Source organism: Rattus norvegicus, chromosome 1 (assembly GCF_036323735.1).
Source record: "Rattus norvegicus strain BN/NHsdMcwi chromosome 1, GRCr8, whole genome shotgun sequence".
Taxonomy (NCBI): domain Eukaryota; kingdom Metazoa; phylum Chordata; class Mammalia; order Rodentia; family Muridae; genus Rattus; species Rattus norvegicus.
The window spans coordinates 143,087,311-143,109,521 of NC_086019.1; the positions used below are offsets into that span (position 1 = coordinate 143,087,311).

The 22,211-nt window shown below is 45.9% G+C and overlaps 2 protein-coding genes across 22 annotated transcripts in view; one reads left to right on the forward strand and one right to left on the reverse strand.

The window, feature by feature from the left end:
- Nucleotides 1-2,099: 2,099 nt before the first annotated feature.
- Pex11a (peroxisomal biogenesis factor 11 alpha) lies at nucleotides 2,100-9,181 on the reverse strand. Of its 2 annotated transcripts, NM_053487.2 has the most exon segments (3): nucleotides 2,100-4,080; nucleotides 6,460-6,575; nucleotides 9,020-9,181. In NM_053487.2, coding segments are annotated over 3 exon segments (741 nt in total). In that variant the 5' UTR covers nucleotides 9,076-9,181; the 3' UTR covers nucleotides 2,100-3,511.
- A 77-nt stretch (nucleotides 9,182-9,258) lies between these two features.
- The window catches only part of Wdr93 (WD repeat domain 93), a 49,980-nt gene continuing 37,027 nt past the window's right edge, over nucleotides 9,259-22,211 (forward strand). For 16 of the 20 annotated variants that reach the window (XR_005490605.2, XR_010056371.1, XR_001835468.3 and 13 more), the window contains exons 1-4: nucleotides 9,259-9,414; nucleotides 16,145-16,482; nucleotides 17,242-17,434; nucleotides 19,346-19,410. Coding sequence is in view for 9 of the 20 variants with exons in the window: in XM_017589563.3 (XP_017445052.1) it covers nucleotides 16,183-16,482; nucleotides 17,242-17,434; nucleotides 19,346-19,410 (558 nt within the window). In the remaining 11 variants the exon portion in view is untranslated. Of the gene's footprint in view, nucleotides 9,415-10,272; nucleotides 10,435-16,144; nucleotides 16,483-17,241; nucleotides 17,435-19,345; nucleotides 19,411-22,211 lie in introns of all 20 variants that reach the window. The other 4 variants (XM_017589562.3, XM_063271156.1, XM_006229403.5 and 1 more) reach the window with 4 other exon arrangements.

Below are 22,211 nucleotides of genomic sequence, written 5' to 3' on the forward strand. Positions count from 1 at the left end.
TTAGTTCCTGATTAAAGTTGATGGAACACTGTGGTGCCAACCGGTGTCTTTACACCTCTTAATCACAGTGAATGAGAGCACAGCATTAATGTTAGTCCCTACTTAGCAGATTTGCATGTTATTGAGTCTACTAAGTTGTTAGTGTGGGCAACAGGATAGAAAGGCACTGGGCAGGGTCGCCAAAATGGCTCAGCAGGTCAAGGTGATTGCCACCAAGCCTGACCGCTTGAGTTCAATCCCTGGGCCCCCCAAAGTTGAAGGACAGAAGTAACCCTGGCAAGATGTCCTCTGACCTCTATATGCATGCTGTGACATTTGAGCACGTGTATAAGTGTGTGTGTGTGTGTGTGTGTGTGTGTGTGTGTGTAAGTCAGAGTACATGCCACACACATAATCCAAACACATGCATAAATGTAATAAGGATCTGAGAAACAGCTACAGATAGATCCTTGGTGGTAAATTTTATCTTTAGTATATAATAAAACAGGGAACAAGATGCCAGGAAAGGGAGGGGTGTGGAGCAAGGAGCTTCCAAAAGAGGTAATGAATGTGTGCAGCATTGGATACTTTTTAATCTTGGTCTGAGCTGCTGCTGTCTTCTTACAGCAGTGGAGGAGGCGGCAAGCGTGTAAAGTGGCCTCTCCCTTTGCTTCAAGGTTCAGGACGGGTGATCTGGAGGCTCGCATCTGGGCACAGCCCAGGCTAAAGGACAGTCTGTCTTCCCCGGGCAGTGGCTCTGGGCCAGAGAGGATACAGGGCACTGTGCCTAAAAGCTCTGCTGACAAAGCTGGTCCTTTGGCTGCTTCGGTACAGATTCTAGAATGTGGGTAAAAGGTGACCAGGGAAAGAACCAGGCAAATCCTGAGGGGGAGGGGGAGAGGCAGCTCTCCAACTATAGGGGGATGGGCGGAGACGAGCTATCTCATGCAGCTCCCCTCCCTCCACTACAGGAGAGCAGGGCTCTTGGCCATTCTGTGCACAGGCGGGCCCCCAAGCCAAGCAGGGTCCCCACTGCTGAGTCAGTGCTCGGCAGCAATGCTCAACTGTCAGTGTGCTGCCCTGTGCAGTCTTGTCGACAGTGTTGGTTTCTTTAAAAACCACAGGAATAGTACGGGAATATTTTCCTTTTAATCCCAGGTTTGGGGATTTGGGGCTGCTTCAGAGCCGGTGACTATGATTTACCTCATGCCTGGATGCTGCTGGTTGCAGTTGGGAATGGTTGGTTGTGGTTTGCCAAGTAGTTGTGTGCAAAGAGACGAAAAGAAGAAGTTAGATATCCTGGGTGAAGATCAAACACACCCTGAGGAACTCAATGCCCCTAATCGGCAGGGAGCAGTCTAATAATATGGTTGCCCTTCTTCCTACCTGACTTTATTCGGGGATTTATTTCTCTCTTACCCAGTGTTAGGGGGTTGAAGGGGAAGAAGAGAGGTGGAAAAGTGTGGAAAAGAAAAGAACTCTCGGGGCTGGAGAGATGGCTCAGAGGTTAAGAGCACTGACTGCTCTTCCAGAGATCCTGAGTTCAAATCCCAGCAACCACATGGTGGCTCACAACCATCTGTAATGGGATCTGATGCCCTCTTCTGGTGTGTCTGAAGACAGCTACAGTGTACATACATATAATAAATAAATAAAAATCTTAAAAAAAAAAAAAAAGAACTCTCGAATTAGCCGCAAGTCCAGTTACACAGCCCCTCTGGGCTTTTCAGTGTTTGAAACCTCTCATAAATGTGGACCCAGGTAGAGAGGGTTGAGGAGAGACATACGATATGAAGTAGCGAGGCCCACTGAGGTTTACAGACTCTAGAAGATGGCAGTCCTCCACCCTCCCAACACCTTCTCTAATGTGTAGGATCCACAGTACCAGAACAGATACCTGTGAAACACTGCCGTGCACTCAAGGCAGGCCTCTCCAGGAAGAAGCTAGCCAGCCACTGCCAGGCTGCTGCAGAGCTCCTTAGCAGGAATGGTTTGGACAGATTGTAAGGGAACCTCTCAACCCAGAGCCTCGACACAGTCCCTGGGCCTTCCTCCCAGCCTGTGCCTAGTCATTCCTGAGCCCACAGACTCTGAAGCAGACACACTCACAGATGCATGAGTCAATTTTATCTAGAAATTTATTAGACATAATTAATGTTACAGTAAAAATAGGCATTTACTCATATTTGTCTTGTTTTACCACTTTAATTTCTTTCATCCCCCCTCCCCCTAAGGTTTTCTCAAAGCACATTATCATTTTACAAATACAGTGCCAAGGTCCTGAGTCCACTTTGCAAGAATCTTCTTCACATTCACGGAAAGCAGTTACTTAGTGCAGAGTTCTCATTTCCACTTAACTGTACACGGCTTTATCGGTGCTGAGACACTGGCCCACCTGCTGGCCAGTGTCTCCCACTTCACACACCTAAACCAAGCTCAAGACAGGAAGGCTGAGCCGTGAAGAGCGTCCCCACACCCTCTCCACTGGCCCGATAGCTCTTTCCCGCCCCTCCCAGTTGTCCTGAGAAAAATCAGATTTGTCACAGAAAACTGACATTCCTACATTCATAGGCAGAAGAATTTTAATTCTCTTATTTTGATGAAAAATACTGTGGAATTGCCCAAACTGTTATGTAGCTTTAAATAAAACCAGCCTGGGTGAGTCTACATTGTTTTGCACTTTATAGACTAGAACAGAGACCGTGGATGGACGTTCCAGGCCAGCAGGGGGAGGGGCATGTTAAGGGACTAAGGGCTTTGAGCCTGGAAATGCTGCTGAGGGTCATGAGATCACGGGAATCATCTTGGGAAGAATCAGAATAAACCTGTGTGCTAGTGGCTTTGTTTTGTATTGTCAATTTCCTTATCTGTGATGGATTATGTAATGGGCAGTGGTGACCTCCCACCTACTTTCACCTCTGGTCCCTCCTGCTGTTTTCTTGCTTACTCACAGCATTACCTGTGGACACCGCTTCCGGCACAAAGGTACTGATGTTTTTCTGAGTCTACTTCTGAACATGGTCAGGACACAACTACAGCAATGACCAGGGCCAACAGGTTACCAGGCTCTGAGCACAGCTCCCCTCCATCCCACTACTGACATCTGTGGGGCTGGGGGATAACAACCACAGATGGGAGAAAAGGGAAGCCTTAACCAGAGCCAGGAGTGCTGTGCCGGGCCCTGATGTGCTTGTGTGAAATCAAAACCCATGCGACCCGATCTGTAATTCTAGTTTCCTTGGGTTTTCGATGACTTCGTTCCTTTCTATCTTTATTTGTTCAGCATATACTGAGCTCTTACTATGTACAGAAAAGATGCTCAGCAATGTTCACTGAAGGGGAAATGTGCAGAAGTTACTGCCGTGTTTACAAAAACGTCATCAGTCTTCAGGCTCCGTTGTGGGTCCTACCTCTGCTCACATCACCGGTTGGTAAGATGCTCACATGATTAAAAAAAATTAAGTACAGTAGACATCATGACAAAAGCAAATGTTTGCTCCACTGAACGTCAGTCTTAAATTTTCCAAATACCCTAGCGGGCCTTCAGTTTCAACTGAGGATACACCACAGTGATGAGGCCAGCCACAGAGGACACGAGACCTCCAAATCCTACCACGCCAAGGTTGGACTTGTAGATCCCGAGCTGGTTCAAAGGGATCAGGATGTCACAGAAGTTCTTCACGGTGTCCAGGAATAAGGGCGGATTTCGCTTTAGAGACTGGAAGAGGAGGAGGAGGAAGGACTGGAGCCATTCACTTTCTTCATTAGCGACGCTGTACTTAGGAGGGTCCCCGGAGGACTTCTCTCTCTTTGCTCTGTCACGTGCAACTTGTCCCATATGCAGCAAGACCTCATACAGATCCCGGACCAGGCTCAGCAAGAGGAAATAGTAGTAGTGGCGGGCCGCCCGCATTTGCCACTTCTCTCTGTTGATTCCAGATGTCAGACCCACACTCTTCGCCCAGAGGACAGTGTCACAGATGTAATAAACCACGCGGTTCAGGTTGGCTAATGTTAGGCATAGGCGGGGCACAAGGTCAGTGGCTTGGATGCTCTGCTCAGTGGCCTGGATGGCATGGAGCACGTTGCCTAGTCTGAACCCTGTAAAAAGAACCACAGATTCAAGATTTACTTAATGGGTAGCAGAAGTCCTGTGACAAGTTAAGGACTAAGAACACAGCAGCTGATGTCAGTTGAGGCTCAATCTTACCGGAGGAAAGGAATCCCTACAGTGGTCCTGCAAAGCCCAAAAGACAGTGACCGTGACAACCTATCATTCCGTTCCAAAGAGTGCCTTAGCATTCATTTCCAGTATATTCCAGGCAAGGCTAATCATGGATGTGTAGTAACTTCTATACTTCAGAAGAAAAAGAGCAGTTAACATGACCTCCAGGTTCAACACTCTTTACATTTGATTTCCTATTTATGGTGGTTTAAGTAAGAATGACGACCCCCACCCCCAAATACACCCCCAAATAGGCCATTAGTCACCAGGGAGTAGAACTCTTTGATAGGATTAGAAGGACTAAGAGGTGTGGCCTTGCTGGAAGAAGTGTGTCACTAGGGAGTGGGGTGGTGAGGTTTCAAAAGCCCAAGCCCAGGTCCAGTTGTCCACTCCCCATACCCCCCCATTCTTCTTTTTCCCCCGCCCTCCCATCCAGCAGCACACCTGCCTGCCACCGTGTTCCCTGCTGCCATGCTCCCAGCCATGATGATTATAACAGACTAAGTCCCCAAAACTGTGACAAGCCTCCAGTGAAATGCTTTCCTATACAAGAGTTGGCTTGATCATGTTTCTTCACAGCAATTAAACAGTGACCCAGGCGTCATCAAAACGGTGCTGTCTGACTATCACTTAGCCCACCTATGGAAGAGGGATGAAGAGAAATGGCAGAATTGAGTGGCTATGGTGATCGATAGTCACGTGGTGCTCCTAAAAGAACTAATCAGTCACTGTAATGTGTCCTTATGTAAGCATACTATTAGTCACTTAGTGGTCATCCATGCATAGGTGTTTCCTGGACACCCAGAGATGGGTCATTTGGCTTAGTAACCACCCAGAAGCAGCTATTCTCCAAACACAGTCCCAGAAGAGTACTTGACATTATTTTGCCATGAACTAATCCAGAGCAGTATATGAAATGGCTGTTTCAAAACTGGAGTTTCTGGTTCTCTTGCACCACTTGGCGGGATGACAAGGGGTTAAGTACTTTCTGCACTTTCAATACGAGTGAAACTCTAAAGGAGACCTCGGCAATGACATTCTAGAGAATTTATGACAGAATTTCAAATCTTGGCCTTCAAAGCCATCCAGAAATCTTACCCACCCTTTCTAACCCTTTTGCTGACTAAGTCTCTCTCTACCAAACTAGTTTTCCGGTTTGACACTGATCCTCCATGAGATGTTATAAGGTCAACTTTGCTTCTAACAGTCCTGAGCCTCTGCTGGGAGAAACCTCCCTTTCAGAATATTTGTTTCTCTAGCCACAACTTAGATCCTACCTTCTCTAAAATATTTTTTCCTTTGCCCCAGCCATCATATTTGGCACTGAATTTATAACATGTGATTTTATCTGTCCCATAAAGTTGAGGAATGCACATTTATGAAGGAGGTATTCAACACAACCCATCAATATGGGCTGACCTACACCTCATCCCGATGTGTCGTTAATCTACTGTGGAAACATGTTTTCATCAAACAATGGAGTCAAGCAGGAACCACTCTGAGAAGCATGGGGTTTCCTAGGATAGTGAGGATGAAAGTGTATTCCTCAGCGAAAACCCCTGCCTTTACTCTTTGCCTTTCACATGAAGCTTCTGACAAACTGTCTAGGAAAATGTACTCATTTAGATCCTCCAATAATCCTCAAGAGATGAGGAGGAAAAGGCACGTGTTTGAGGATAAGACTATCCTGTTCCATAGAACTTAAGGGCTGATGCTAGACCAAAGCTCATGTTAGGCATTGTCAGTACATTCTGAGAACCAATGTGAACTGGCATACTGTGTGCCCCACGGGCCATGACTATGTGATGTGAACTGGCATATTGTGTGCCCCACGGGCTATGACTATGTGATGTGAACTGGCATACTGTGTGCCCCACGGGCTATGACTATGTGATGGGAACTGGCATACTGTGTGCCCCACGGGCTATGACTATGTGATGTGAACTGGTATATTGTGTGCCCCACGGGCTATGACTATGTGATGGGAACTGGCATACTGTGTGCCCCACGGGCTATGACTATGTGATGGGAACTGGCATACTGTGTGCCCCACAGGCTATGATTATGCAGGAGAATATGGTACAGCATCAAATTCAAACAGAGGGAGACATCTATGAATGGTCTACAGCAAACCATTCAACCTTCTTGGGGTCTCCAGGCAGGGCTGCTGTCAGCTTCATTGAAGACGTGGGTGAGTGAAAGCATGTTGTAAACTCCAGGGTCTGAGGACTGTCCCTCGAGAGATGGGTACTTACATTTACGGCCAGTGCTCACACTAGTCTCCAGATTCTTGAGCTTCGTTACCACCGCCTCTTTGCCAGCCTTAGACTCTAACAAATATCTAAGCAACATGCATGCGTGTTGAGTGGCTCTGAAATGGAAAAAAGAAACGAGGAAAGTGGTTTACAAACCAAATAAAGTTTGATTCATGAAGGGAAGGAGAAACATATTGAAAAGCAAGGAGAAGCGTCGTGCTGAGGGAACTTCTGGGAAGGTTTCTCATGCTTGAAGTGCTTGCAAAAGTAGCATTCTGCAATAGTCCTTGCACAGGAGGGCCAAAGGGTGAGCATGCGGTGGAAATGGGACACAAAGGTTAAGGAAGAGGACGCCACAGTTAGGCAGGGTGCAGCTCCCCCAAAGCCCTCTGCTGGCACAGAAAAAATGGATGAGAAGATGCACGGAGATGCCTCTCAGCCCTATATAAGTCCACATTTGCTATGCGCCCCAACATAGAATGCCTTTCAGATTTCCTAAACGAACGAAAGCCTGCCACATTAAACTGACTAACTACTTATGAGACAGGAAACAAACTCAAAAGCCACGTGAAGAGCCCAGCCTCAACGTTTAGTTCTGAAAACTTAAGGACAAATACACACCGGTGCAGTAACACATCCGGCAAAATGGTTGTTATCATGCCAGCTACAATAACAAGGACATGGTGATAAATATAATAAAATAAATTAGAATCGCAGACACCCAAATGCATCTGCGGCCTACTTAGTAAAAGTAGGTGCTGGGCCGGGCGCAGTGGTGGAGACATACACCTTTGTCCCCAGCACTCAGGAGACAGAGGAAGGCAGATCTCTGTTGAGGTCAAGGCCAGCCTGGTCTAAATAGAGAATTCTGGGTCAGCCAAGGTTATCTAGTGAGACCCTGTTCAAACAAACAAAAATCAGTAGGTGTTGGTCCTTACTGTCTTAGAACTGCAAACTGCACTGGCATCCCGGCACGGTTTAAATATTCTTCTCAGTAAAATGGTGGCAGAGCTGGTGGCTCATGTCTACAACTCCAGCACTCAGAAGACTGGGAGAATTATGGTGCAGTCTGGGCTACACAGTAAGACTTTCTCAAAATACATGAATAAATCCTCCCCAAAGTGGTTCATTTTCCACCATGATAAGTGAGTTTTGTAATAAAGTAAAAAAAGAGGGAGGAGACAGAATTCACACTCTGGCCAGAGGCTCAAACGGCTCGTGTCATACATCTTCCTCTCTCAGGTTTGGTCCAATAGTGGGTCTGAATACAGGGCATTATTTTAGGAATGATAGTTTGTTCATGGTTATACAGATTTTTTAAAGGGTTGGGAAATAAAATTTTGCTGAATACGTATATCCTAAATTAAACACAGTGTATTTAGGGTACATTCTGGGCACACTGAAATTTTTTAATGAACCATGGGTATTATTCAACCATCCTGAGAATCTATCGAGTTAGACAGAAAGGCAGCATGCCTATGTTAAGAGGCGAGCACTGGACTCAACAGTGTGCACTTGCATCTTTTGGCTTTGTCACATTAGTTCTTCCTAGCCTCCTGGTTTAGTTTTCCTATCTGTGAAACTAGAATATTAAAGTATCCCCTCCACAGGGCTGCAGTGGAGGCTCTGTACAGCTGGTCTCCTCAAGTCTCACCATTAAGACTTTTCTTACTTGTATGTTTAGTTTATATTAGCAGTTGAACACTTAAACATCTGGAAGAGAAGAGTTGTTAAATAAAACTCCTATGCGCCCCCTCTTCCTTTTCTTTTAAATGATCATCGAGCACCATTCAAATTTCTCTTTAAAAAATGAAGTAGGATTGGTTTTAAACACGCATGCACTGGTGACTTCAAAAGTACACCATGTACTTTGGAGGTATTGTTCGAACACTTTGTCCATTGTCCATTTTACGTGTCACAAAGCAGCTATTTAACAGCTGACATCTCCAAGGCACAGACTGGACCAAAATGAAGATAAAAAAGATAAAGAAGATAAATCTGTCTTTCCGGGAGTAAGACTTCACCGGTGCTCCAAACTACAGGTGTTCCGTTTCCTTAGGTACAAAAAAAGAAAAAGAAAAGGGAAAAGGGAAAAGGGAAAGGGGAAAAGGGAAAAGGGAAAAGGGAAAAAAGGGAAAAGGAGAAGAAAGAAAGAAAGAAAGAAAGAAAGAAAGAAAGAAAGAAAAAAAGAAAGAAAGAAAGAAAGAAAGAAAGAAAGAAAGAAAGAAAGACAGACAGACAGACAGACAGACAGACAGACACTAAAGTTTCTCTGGAAAAGAATGTCTGGAAAAGACATTGAGCGGCGAGAGCTCAGTTTCCCTCTCCCGGGGAAAGTTAGGAGATACGAACTCCTGGGCGGCTGTCACAGCCAGAGACACCGAGGTGGCTGGCACGCACAGTCCCTCTGGATTTACAGGAAGGAGGGGCTCGGGTCTCAATTCCTCAGTGGAAGCTGGCCGTGTCCTCGTGCCTCGATTTACCAGGCTGTTACTTCTTTCTCCGAGAAGAAATACTGGGTCCTGAAGGGATGGGGTGGAGCCGACCGCACCTGACTCACCTGAAAAGTCGGTCCCGACCTTGGCTTTGGTTGGCGACTCGGATGAAGGCGTCCATGGCTCCCACCCGCAGCCACGCGTTACGCCCGCTCCCTCGTGGGTCTTCTGGGACCTCGCTGGTCCCGGGGGACAGCCGGGATCAGATTAGTCGCCGGGTGGGTGGGACCGCCTATCTCCGCCCACACGGGGGTGGGTGGGCACACCTTCGGAAGCGCTGCTTTTTAGAGTTCCGGTTGGGGCCGGAAGTGATAGTTACTAAGGCGACGCCAAGCCACAAGACGGTGTGAGCAAAGCTGAGTTTTACAAGGTCGGCTCTCGTGGCCTTCTCCAGTCTCGGTTTCCAGGTTGAGGCACTGAGTGGGTCACTCCCCTGCCTCAGGCGTCCAGGTGTCCCCAGGTACCCACGAACCCCATCAGGAATGCTAAATGGTCTTCTCAGGCGGAGAACCCCAAAGTTTTCTTTGGAGACTTCGGGCCTCATCCTTTCCCAGTGTCAGGCCTTATGATGCCGGCAACAGAGCTAAGTCAGTTCCTGGAGTGTGTTTCTAGCAGGAGAGTGGGAATAAAGTGGGAGGTCTTTCTATTAGGATTTTTGAAAACCAAATGATTCCTGAGGGAATCCTAAAAGCTCCACATGAACAAAGTACAGGCAAAGGAGATCATTGCACTGCTGATCGTGGGTTCTGCGGAACTTGAAGCTGGAGCCCCACTTATTTAGTAATTTTCTTCTTTTCACCGTTGCTCCCCCTTTTCTCCCTCATTACCCCTCCCCTGTCTTTCTGTTTGCTTCTCTCATCTTCCATCATTTACCCCCATCCCTTAAAATGTTATTCCAGCAATGACCCTAATGGCTGCAGTTGGAGTATCCTGCTGAAACACAGCCTCAGTCCCGTCGCCCTACTTTCTTAGGGATCCCCCAGAGGTGCTTTTGTAAGGATGGGGTAACATGTGAGTTCCCAGTCTTTTCTGAAAGCCTGTCGGCCAGGACCCCTCAGTGAGGTCTCTCTAGCCAGCTGAGCTATGCTCACTGATCCCTGCAGGGACCCAGGCTACATCAACTGTACAATGATACACAGTACACTGCCCTCCCTCGTCTGGCACCGTTTCCTAACGCTCTAACGTATTACTGGGGATATCAAGGCTCCATATTGTGGGTTAGAAAAAGAACAGACAGAGATTGAAGCTAGAGGGCAATTTTACTGAGCGTTTGAAAAAAAAAAAAACAATAGGGCAGACAACGTGTAAATCTCAGTAGCTTCCAGGTACAGAGATGAAGAAGAGGAGAAGAGAAAGCCATGCTTTTTACAATGGAGGTGGCCAAGCAGCAGCATGGTGAAAAGGGTGGGACCGGAGCTTCAGAGAGCAAGTGAAAAGGCCCAGAGCCCCTGACAGAAGCTCTGCAAGGGGCTCCTTAAACGTAAGTGTATAAGCTTGCTTTGTGTGGCCGTGAAATGAGGTCTTCCACTTTTTAAAAAAAATTTATTTATTATATATAAGTACACTGTAGCTGTTCAGACACACCAGAAGAGGGCATCAGTTCTCATATCAGATGGTTGTGAGCCACCATGTGGGTGCTGGGATTTGTCTGGAAGAGTAGTCAGTGCTCTTAACCACTGAGCCATCTCTCCAGCCCTCCACTTTTCTTTATTCCCTGCATCAGACCTGCACTAACACTTGCAGGCCTGCAGTAAAAGTACACACCAGACCTACTTGGAAGTTATTATCATCATCATCATCATCATCATCATCATCATCATCATCATCAATTTGAAAGTTGTACAACAAGTAACAAACTGTGAAATATGTTCTGTTTCCTGGGTTGACACGCACTCTCACAGTAACAGAAAGCCAGGCTGACTTTTAGATTCTAAGGCTCCTTGTAACATATGCAAACACAGCTGGGTTATATAGTAGTATAGAGAGAAATGACACCCAGACCTTCCCCGCTTCTCTTCTGATTTCTTGCTCCCCCCTACATTGAAGAAAGCGGGAGTGGGGGTCGTGGATACTCCAAGCTACATTCAGAATCTGTCCTGTATCTCTGCAGAGAGCTGTGCTGCAGGCAGCTTTAGGTCTACCTGCGCTCATGTTAGCATCTGCTTCCCCCCCCTCTAGGAGAAACTGGGAAAAGCTTGTGCAGATCCTGGTATCATTTGGGCATAGACTTGACTAGAAGAGGGAAGTAAGGTTTTAGTTAAGGATATGCTTTGGGCTTCATGATTGTGTAATTCTTCTTTCCAGAAGAAAGAGCCACCAAGAGAATGGGAAGTCCTGCTTGGCTCACCTTGTAGAAACCACAGTAAATAGAGGAACACAGTTGATCTGTGTGTTGATAGAGATGAGCACAGGTGCTTTTCTTTCTACTGAAGTGCAAGAGTTACATCACTTGTTTTCAATGTATCCCTGCATTTTAAACAATAGCATAGAAATGTAATCATATTGTGTGAGTTTTTCTTTTGATTTCTCCCACCATAATGTGCTTGAGCTTCATTCATGTTGTAAATATCAGTAGTTGGTAATTTATTTTTTATTTTTTTATTTTTTTAGAATTATTTACTATGTATACAACATTCTGCTGGCCTGTATATCTGCAGGCCAGAAGAGGGCACCAAATCCCATTACAGATGGTTGTGAGCCACCATGTGGTTGCTGGGAATTGAACTCAGGACCGCTGGAAGAGCAGTCAGTGCTCTTAACCACTGAGCCATCTCTCCAGCCCAAGTACTTGGAGTAATTTTTATAGTTATCCATTGACCCACTGAAGTGCACTCTGATTTGGGGCAATGACAAATAAGATGGCTGTATGTGAGTACAGATTTTCACATGAAACTTAAGGGCTGTTTGTTTGAATCCATAGGAATGTAATTGCTGAACCATACTGAGGGTTTCACTTTGTAAGAAACTACCAACCATGCTCCATCCTGGCTGCGTTATTTTATTTCCCTACTGGGAGTGTACTGGGAGTGTACTGGGAGTGTGAGAGTTTATCTGCTTACCTAGTGGTCAAACATCTAATCATTCCCCCTTTTGGTGCTCCTAGAAATAAGCAGTCATTGTGCATAAGGTTTGCAAGTATTTTTATTTCTGCTCCTAGAATCGGAATGACTAGACTGTTATCCTACGTGTAGGTGTAATTTTGTTTCTTTGGTTGATTGATTTGGTTTGGCTTTCTGAGGCACGGTTTCTTTCTCTGTGTAGCCTGGAACTCTTTCTGCAGACTAGCCTGGCCTTGAGGTCTGCCTCCCAAGAGCTGGGATTAAGGGTGTGCAACAGCACTGCTCAGCTTGTGTTTAACTTTTTAAGAAGCTGCCAAATTCATTTAAAAATGGTTTATTCTTTGACAATTTCATATATATATATATATATATATATATATATGTATACACACACACACACACACACACACACAATATACCCTAGTCACACTCATCCCTCTCATCCCTTCTTGTCCTCCACCTACCTTCTCTCTAGTGGGTTGGTCTGGTGCTGCTATGTATTCAAATGCTAAATACCGTATCCTGAGACCTGGTTGCCCAAGACTAGTGAATTCTTACTATACCAACTTTTGTTGTGTAACCCTTGCCCCCCAAGTTATCCCTGATTGGTTACTAAAGATGGGCTGGGCAGAAGAGAGGGAGGCAGAGCAAAGGTTCCCAGATTTGGGATCTCAGGCAGGGACCACAAGGAGATTGAGGAAGAGTAGGGAAGGAAGTTACCATGGGGTAGGTGACTCCTGAGCCCTTGGCCATGAGGGCTGTCCTGATGGAGCGGACAGGAGTGGCCCAGGCAGAACATGGCAAGTGACATCTCAGGGATTATCACAGGGAAATAGACAAAATAGCATAGGGGGTTGATCTCTGCTCATCTCTAATGCTTTTACACTTATTATAAATCTAAAGGTTTCTATGTCTTTTATTTGGGAACTAAAATGATCTGAAGTGGGGTAGAAACCCCTAATAGATAATTACAGGCAACTAGGGAGTGTAGCAACCCCAAGTATAGTAGTAACCACAACACTCCTCCTCCCACCAGCACCCCTCCCCTTTCATGTCTTTTATTTGGTTTTGTTCTGCGACATATAACTAGGGCCACTGCTATAAGCATGGGTGTAAAGCGATTCCCACAAGTAACTTGCCAGCCTATGGGTACGTCTCTAAAGACAGTGGCTTCCTCTCTCTCATCAGTGACTTCACCACCACCCTGGGTGAGGTAGGTGGGGCCTCATGAGACCCTCCTCCATGACTTAAGGTCTAAGGACAGAGTCTTACAGGCTCCATGCAGGCAACTGTAGATGCTGTGAGTTCACAAGTGCCTCAGCCACGCCCTGCTCCTAAGGCATCCTTTCCAGGCACCCCTCCCACCCGGGGCAGCTGGCCTTGTATCTTTCAAAAAGTTCTGCACATTGGAGAGGGTATGAGGGTGTCCCATTTAACAATCACTGGTTCTCATCACTTTACCAGCCCCAAATTGTTGCATTAACCATAATTTACTACAAAGAGAAGCTTTTTTGAGCACGGTTGAGGACAGCACCAGCCTATGGGTGTAAATAAATATTTGGGAGGCATTTTGACTTACAGGGGTAGTGGTTATCTGCTAAGGTCCATGACCTCCCAGTCACGGGTCTTCAGCCAGGTCCACAGTACTCCATCCCATACAGTAGGCTTCAGATCGAATCAGAAACCAAAAATGGAGATTGCATAATCATGACATCATTGTACCATTAAGCAAAGCACCTGTTGACTAATTCATTGGGACAGTAGCTTTCAGGGTCCAAAACCAGGAGAGACCACTGCCAACTCCCAACTCCTTCACGCCGTCCTTCCGGAACCCTATACCCCTGAATGAATGCCTATAGCCCTGGCAGCTCCTGAATGAGGCTCCTTACTTGTTTGGTAGCTTTGCGAATACTCCAGAAGCAGACTCCCTCAGTATTTAAGTGTGGAGACTGGTTTCTTTCACTCAGAATAAGAAACAGATATTAGTTTATGTCACATGTGACCACAGTACCATCCCATCCTGTTAGCAAATGGCGCTTCCTTCTATGTATCCATTTTTCCATAGAAGAACATTCCATCTACTTCCCACATTCGGAGGTAGTAGACGGAGTTATAAACATTCGTGGGCAGGCTTTTGTGTGAATTTAGGTTTTTATACTTCTAGACTGTTGACATGTGTCTATGCAACTGTATAAGGCACCATCAGATGGTTTTCCTGGGTTGTGTACTATTTTCCCTCAACAGCAGCCCTAACCCTAACCCCAACCCTGGCCGTCCACCTGGATGTTGAAGAACATGGTGGGGTTCGACCATGGCTGACAGCAAGCTGCTACAGGGGACAGTGCTGTTTACAAAGTGATGCTAGATTGTTTTGTTCTGTCCTGTTCTGTGTTCATGTAAATGTTTGTAAGCTTTGTTCTGAGATGACGTTAAGTTACGTATAGGCAGTGTGGTCTTCTGAATTTTAATGCATCATTCCATGTGAGTGAGACTGATGCAACATTCCTTCCTGAGCTTATTTTCCCACTACCAAACCTAGAGCCTTCTAAATGCTCTACCCACTATTTGCAACATACGAGATTGTCTAGCCTGGCTAGTTAAAGGACTATATTATTCCTTGCTCTGGGTGAGCTCAGCTTACTGTTGTCACTATTGCCCTCGAGTGGTCCTTGTCCCAATACCAACAAACCTCATCTCTCATGTATCAGAAACATCACATATGTGCTTCTTTCCCCTACATATGTAGGGAGAGACCATAGTGGCAGCTGGATATTTATAGGACTTGCATAGACCACAGCCATGTTATAATATAAGACAATACTGAGTTCAGCATATTAAAATGCCTCCTAATTTCCTCAGTAAATAAATGATTTTTAAAACTATGGCAGTGGCTGATAAGATGGCTCAGTGGGTAAAGGCACCTTCCATCAAGCCATGACCAGAGTTAAGTTTCTAGGACTTACATGGTGGAAGGAGAGAACCAACTCCTGAAGGTTGTCCTCTGACCCCACACACGCACTACAGCACACACAAATACAAAAGTGCAATTAAAATGATGACATTTGAAATCCCTTTGTTGCATGTAGTTTTAAAAATCCACTCTAGCTCCAGCTAGGCTCTAGAATCAGTAGCTGCCTCTTTGCCTGATGCTAAAAAGAGCCCTCTGGCCCTGGTTCCCTCCTCTGGTTTCCCCAGCCTCCCAAACGCGTCCTTCCAGAGAATGCCTGGTGCTACTGCTCTTGTTCGACAGGCTGACCGCCCTGGCTGTACCGACTGCTCCTTGCTTTCACCTTCTCTCTTGCCCACCTAAATCTTCGCAATGGAAGACACCAGACAGCCTCAACATATAACAGCAGCCAGATCTGTATTGGTAGATCTCCAGCTCCAATAAGCCTGACAAAGAACACACAACTCAGTTATAATATTTATAAGCTGCGCGCCTAGACTGGGCAGATCTACCACTATACTACTGTGTTCCCCAACTATGAGATCCCTTGAGAGTTGTGGCTTCCCCAGGCCACGCTCCATCTTCACCTCCTCTTCATCTTCCCCTCTCTGTGTCCCTCCATCTCATCCTCTCTTCTTCCTCCCTCCCCTCTCTCTCCTCTAAAACTTCTACTGCCCAATCACTGGCATGTCTGGAGACTCTTGTAGGAGATCAGGGCACAGGGCCTGTCACACCAGTGAGACTAATGAAGGAACAGATGTCCCACAAACATTGGACATGCAGAGCTGCATCTGATTGGGCCTGAGAGAAGAGAAACCTGGAGATTCAGTGGCTTAAACAGAGCCACCTGCAAAGGCAGACAGCCAGGGAAAGGTATCAGCTACTAGTGCATTCCATTTGGAACAGAAGACAGTTACTTGTCCCATCAGAAGGTGAAGAAAGATAGCAAAATGCCAAACTCTCCATCACCAATCACATCTTCTCTAGTTAGCCTGGGAGGTGCCTGCCCTTCTGCCCCCCCCCCCCCATGAATACGAAGACCATATCCAAGGACGGTGGTAGCAATTATGATATGTAAGGAAGTCCAGCCTGAGGTAGAAGGTCCCCATAGGATTCTGTGCTAGAGAAGGCTAGCTTCTTGTTTACCTTTTTCTCAAAGTCTCTCTGCTCACTTTGCTTCTCAGCTTTGAGTTCCCAGAAGGTCTCGGTGCCAACCTCTGCGATGTCATCTTTTAAAGGAAGTCAGGCTCAGAAGCCAAGGTTGTCTGTGTTTTCCAAGGGTCCACTGGAGATTCCATCTCCAACTGAGGCAGACTGGCCTAAGGATGATGAGAAGGATTTTGTCTTCAAGGACGTGGATCAAGAACTGGATTCCCTTCCTCAGCCTTACCGAATGATCAACAAGCTGATAAACCATCTGTTTGACCGCTCATGGGAAGTTATTGAAAACAGAGAATCTTTTAGGGAAAATGTGAAGAACTGGACTGTGCCTGCCATCTACCCTCCAACTGCAGAAATCCAGGTATGAACAAGAGTGCCTGTTTGTTTGTTTGTTTGTTTCACTTACATATTAATGAAAGTGCCTGATGAGAAGAAATCCCTCTCCATTGGAAATCCAGGTGCGTTTTTGAGAGACAGTAGGCATGCTGCGGGTGCCTATAGGAAATGGAGTGTATGGTTTATTATATATAAGCACACTGTAGCTGTCCTCAGACACGCCAGAAGAGGGCATCGGATCCCATTACAGATGGTTGTGAGCCACCATGTGATTGCTGGGAATTGAACTCAGGACCTTTGGAAGAGCAGTCGGGGCTCTTTTTTTTTTTTTTTTTTTTTGGTTCTTTTTTTCGGAGCTGGGGACAGAACCCAGGGCCTTGCGCCAGTCGGGGCTCTTAACCGCTGAGCCATCTCTCCAGCCCCCACAAAGGCCCTTTATGTCATGTTACTGACACTGAAAAACCTCATTAATGTACCCCCCCACGTGTGGCAATGAGAACTGTTAGCAACTCAGCTTCAGCCGTTCTTTCCACAGGACACTGGGTGGGATAAACCACAGGATGTGCGGTTGTGCTAATGTTTAGAATATATGCCTCGTCTTACTTCTGTCTCTCTGACTGCTTTCCTTCAAAGTGAAGTGCTTAGGGCAAACATTCTCAGCAGGCGCACGTTGGCAATGATATGTCTAGGAGGATCCCTACTTCTCTCTGAAAAGCCAGCTCAGGTTGCTTGATGGCATTGACAGACAGAAATCATTTGTCTTTTTATGTGCATGTTTTCCCAGCTCGACAAAATGCCTGGCGGTATGGCTGTCTCACAAGACTATCTGTTTATTGGAGGACCCAAAGGATTCTCAATCTATAATCTGCACAATTACAAAAAAATGCTTGTTTTGGAGAAGTTTAAGGTTGATGTTATTTCCATCTGGGCCACAGATTTGGGGAATGACGTACTCATTGTTCCTGTGGATGAAATGGGTATTTGTTCTTCTTGGTTTTTAGATTAATTTATGGGAACCTATAGACTTGTATTCAGTTTAATCTCATTTGCAATTATAAGTGAAGTCAGGCATGGCGGGTTCTCTCTGCTCATTTATTCCTAAGTATTATCTACATGCCAGCGAGGTGTGCCAGGCATCGTCTAACGTCTCGCATATGCTAACCCATTTGGTTTACCTGCTCAAGGGAAGCACAGTTGATTATTGTCCTGTTTGGAAGAGGCATCTTGAGGCATAGAGGTTAAATAATTTCCTTGAGGGAAATAGCAATCAGAGGCACACAGACATTTCAAACCAGGCAGGATCACTCATACACCCTCCCATCCCCGGGCCCTGCGACCCAGCTGACGTCACTCCTGCCTGAGTGTGTTGAAGTACCTGCACACATGTTGGGAAAGTCAAAACCAAAGGAGGCTAAGGGGGAGAGGAGGAGGAGGGTACTGCTCTTTTCACTTAAGAGAGAAAGGGTGAAAGTCCAAGCCAGTACAGGGTGAAATAGAAAGAAGCTCGCACTGTAGCAGTGCAAGATATGGATTTCACTGAAGTGAGGCAGAAGATTCAAGGGCATTTCTGGTTCTGTTTTTGCACCTTCTCTCTAAGTATTCAAAACCAAAAGCTTTTAAGAGAGCTGGCAGGATTGCCTAGTGGGTAGAGTGGCTTGCTACCATGCTTAGTTCCATGCCCAGGACTCACTTGGAGGAAGAAGGGAAGCGACTCCCGCAGATTGTCTTCTGACCACCACACATACATGTGGCATGAGTGTCCCCTCTAAAACAAGTCGTAATAAAAAAAATTAAATTTCCTTTGATGTAAAGAGGAATACACTAGATAGAGCAAATAGCAGCTCACATATGCGGCCAGCACTTGCAAGGCAGAAGCAAGAGGATCAGAAGTTCAAGGTCATCTTCACCTACATAGGGATTTTGAGGCCATTCTGGATTACATGAGAGCCTGTCTCAACTACCCTTTCTACCAACAAGACTGCATTTGTGGTGAGGAAGGAATGCGGGGCAGTGTAGGCAGCGATGACTGCCTTCTGTGATAGACACCTGCGTGGATGACCTCGATAACGTGACAGGGACGAAGGTGCTCAGGGCGTGTGAGCTGAGGAAGTTCATGTGAGCACCCACAGATCTAGGTACCTTGGGGATATCTATGTAGGACATGGTGGGACTTTGGACCAAAGAAAAAGCCATATTTGTTATGACCCATGATGTAAGTAGTTTCATGTCTGTGTTACCTTCTTCTGGTAAATTCGAATGTAGACTACATTGGTGTTCTTCATACAGTCAGTGGCATGGAATAACTATCCCATGAATCTTTTTTAAGATGGATTAGAATTTTACCCACAGTGAACCAAAGCTCTTTTTGTGAGCTGTCTATATCATAGGTACAAAGGCAGGTTATGAGTAACTGGGAGGCTCCTAAAGAAATGTAAGAAGTCATAGCAGGTGACAATCACATCCTGAATTCAACAGAATTAACTGCTTGAGGAGCCTAGTGGGTTAAGGCACATGGAAAGCTAAGGGAGGACCCTTTCTCTCAAAGGAGCTCATGAACCCAACACATCCACAGCAAACAGTTGTGCCCGTGTGAAGAAGTGTAGAAGACAGGCAGAGTAAGGGGCTGAGAGCACAGGACAGACTGCTGTGGCTGCTGTGCTTATAGGAGACTTCCAGGAAAGCAACAGTAGCTGAGAGGAGGGGTCTGGGAAGAGGAACAGACTGAATGTTTCAAAGTAGGGTGGAGGAAGGCTGGGAGACCAAGAGTAGCATAGGCCATGAGGGACCGTGAAGCACGAAGCATGGGCAGGACAGGAAGTTTAAGTCAGATGCTGTGCTCAGCCCTTTCTGGTTCTCTGGTCTCACAGTCTCTTATTTTTCTGTTTCAGGTATTGTTAGATTGTTTTACTTGTGTAAAGACAGCCTTTATCTCATCAAAGCCATCAATGAAACGGTGAGTTCCTGTCCTTCCCCATTAGCTGGAGAACATGAAGCAGGCAATGCCGAGTGTGCTCCTCATAAAAGACTCCTGTCCAGGATGAAGCCTCAGGAAATCAAAACTTTACTAAAAACAAGCAGGGCTGGGACGGCTCAGCGTAAAGGTGCTTGCTGCAATGATGACCTGCATCTATTTCCTCCGTGGTGGAGGACAGAGCAGAATGCCCAAGATTGTCCTGTTATCTTCACACTTACACTGTCTCACACACATGTGCACACACTTTTAAAAGTACTCCAGTGGGGGTTGGGGATTTAGCTCAGTGGTAGAGCGCTTGCCTAGGAAGTGCAAGGCCCTGGGTTCAGTCCCCAGCTCCGAAAAAAAAAAAAAAAAAGAAAAAAGAAAAAGGAAGAAAAAGTACTCCAGTGAAGCTCTATCTTACAACCACATAGATTTGTGCCTGGGAAATGGCAGCTGCTATGGCAACTGAGCAGCCAGTCAGTGCTTGCAAGGCTCTGTGAAGCTCTTGGAGATTCAGTGAGACTAAATGAAAATTTTGTCTGACTTGTATGATGATGGGATATCAGCAGGTCCCAGAGAGCCTTAGAAGTGGGCCATAAAAATGCCCAAGGCACAGCAGGAGTTGAAGAATGTAAGTGCAGGGACTGGAAAGATGGCTTAGCCAGTGAGAGTGCCGGCTGCTCTTTCTGTACCCACATCAGCAGCTCATAGCTGCCTGTGAGTTCAGCTCCAGGCATCTGACTCCTCCTCCTGGTCTCCTTGGCACTCACACCACACGGCATATACTCTTAAAGATACGCACATTATTTAGTTATGGAATGGAAGATAACAGGAATTGGATTTTTTAGTGTGTGTGGGCGTCACTGCATGCATGTGGAGGTCAGAGGATAACTTTCAAGAGTTGGTATCTCCCCCAGAGGATTCAAGAAAGGACTGTACTTCTCAGTATTTTTTGAATTAATGGGTTCCCAAAACTATAGTAATTGCAGGTTTTCAACTGCAGTTTGTGCTCACTGATTTGACTAGACTAGCTGGGGAAGCAAGCTCAGGGTCTTCCTTCTTCCACCTCCCCAGCACTAGGATTACAGGCAGACACATGCTGCTACACTCAGCTTATCACCACCACCATCATCATCCTCACCATCATCCTCACCCTCACCACCACCACCACCATTATCATCATCATTAAATTTATGCTCTCACAATTTATCCAAACTGAGATCTGCAGTTCGCCAACTAAACTGTCTTTCCAGACCCTCAGATTTGGGGGTGGAGTTTGTTGTTTGTTTTTGATTTTTGAGATAGAGTATGGTGGTTTGAATGTGTTTGGCCCTCACTGGCTCATGTGTGTGAATGCTTGGCCCATAGTGGCACAATTAGGAGGTGTGGCTTTATTGGAGTAGGTGTGGCCTTTTGTAGGAAGTGTGCCACTGTGGGGGTAAGTTTTGAGGTCTCCTATGTTCAAGCTACATGCACAGTTTCCTTCTGCTGCCTGTGGATCAAGATGTAGAACTCCTGACTACTCCAACACCACGTCTGTCTGCATGCCGCCATGCTTCCTGCTGTGATGATGATGGACTGAACCTCTGAAACTATAAACCAGCCCCAGTTAAATGTTGTCCTTTATAAGAGTTGCCTTGGTCATAGTGTCTGTTCACAGCAATGGAACCCTAACTGAGACCAGGGTCTCTCTTTGCTGCCTTGCCTGGCTTAGAACTCACTGTGTAAATCAGGCCAGCCTTGAACTTGAGAGATCCACCTGCTTCTAAAGGTGTGTGCCACTATGTCTGCTGGGCTTTATTTGATTGTAATCTGAACCAATTGTGACAGACATTAATATCCTCCAGGAAGGGCTTAAGGAAACTGAAAGGTAGACTAGTTATTATCTACTGTATAGAATTAATAACTTGGACTTAACTAAATATTAGCAACATATTGGGTTTGGAAGGTAATAAATACAACTAAAATTGGGATGCCACAATGCAATAACATGACACAAGGGAACTTGTCACAAAGGAGCTGGGGTGGTATGGTGCGGCCTCGGTGGCACAATGGCGGATTGTAGACTCACACGCTGTATGGTTACAGTGCGGCATAGTGCTGTCAGAATGCATCATGATCTTACAGATCTTACAGTGCAGTAGCAGTGACGTCACAGTGATGCAGCGTAAAGAAACATTTGATGGCACAATTGCAGATTGTCTAGTGCAACACTGTGACAGCACAGTCAAGCAGGGTGATGTCATTTTGAGGCAATATTTGTCACATTGGAGTTTATGATGTCAGCATTGCGGGGACACAATTGAACATTGTAATGGCACAATGCAGAATTATGATGTTGAAATGCAAACTTGTGATGGCACCATGGACCATACGATAGCACAGAGCAGTATTGATGTCATACAATGAAGCATTATGATGCCACAGTCTGGCATTCTGAAGACACAGTGTAGCAGTGTGAGGTCACAATGAAACATTCTGTGACACAGTAGAGCACTGTCTTGTCACAGTGCAGCATTGTGGTGGCACAGTGCAGTATTATGGCAGCACAATGCTTTGTGACATCACAAGCAGCATTAGGATTTTAGAATGGAGGATTGTGATGTCACAGTGCAGCACTGTGACACTGCAGTTAAGCATCTCGATGTCACAATGGAGCTATGCTGAGCACAATGAGCGAGCTTTGCGCTGGCATAGTGGAGCATCGTGATGGCCACCTGGGGACTCATTATGCATGTGTTTTTGCGTTTTTGAAAATCTAGCAAGTTGACAGATACTTAGAAATATACATGAAAATT

Coding starts and splice junctions, on each gene's coding strand:
- Pex11a (XM_039092913.2), bottom strand. CDS start 3,892: ATGCGGGCGGCCCGCCACTACTACTATTTCCTCTTGCTGAGCCTGGTC.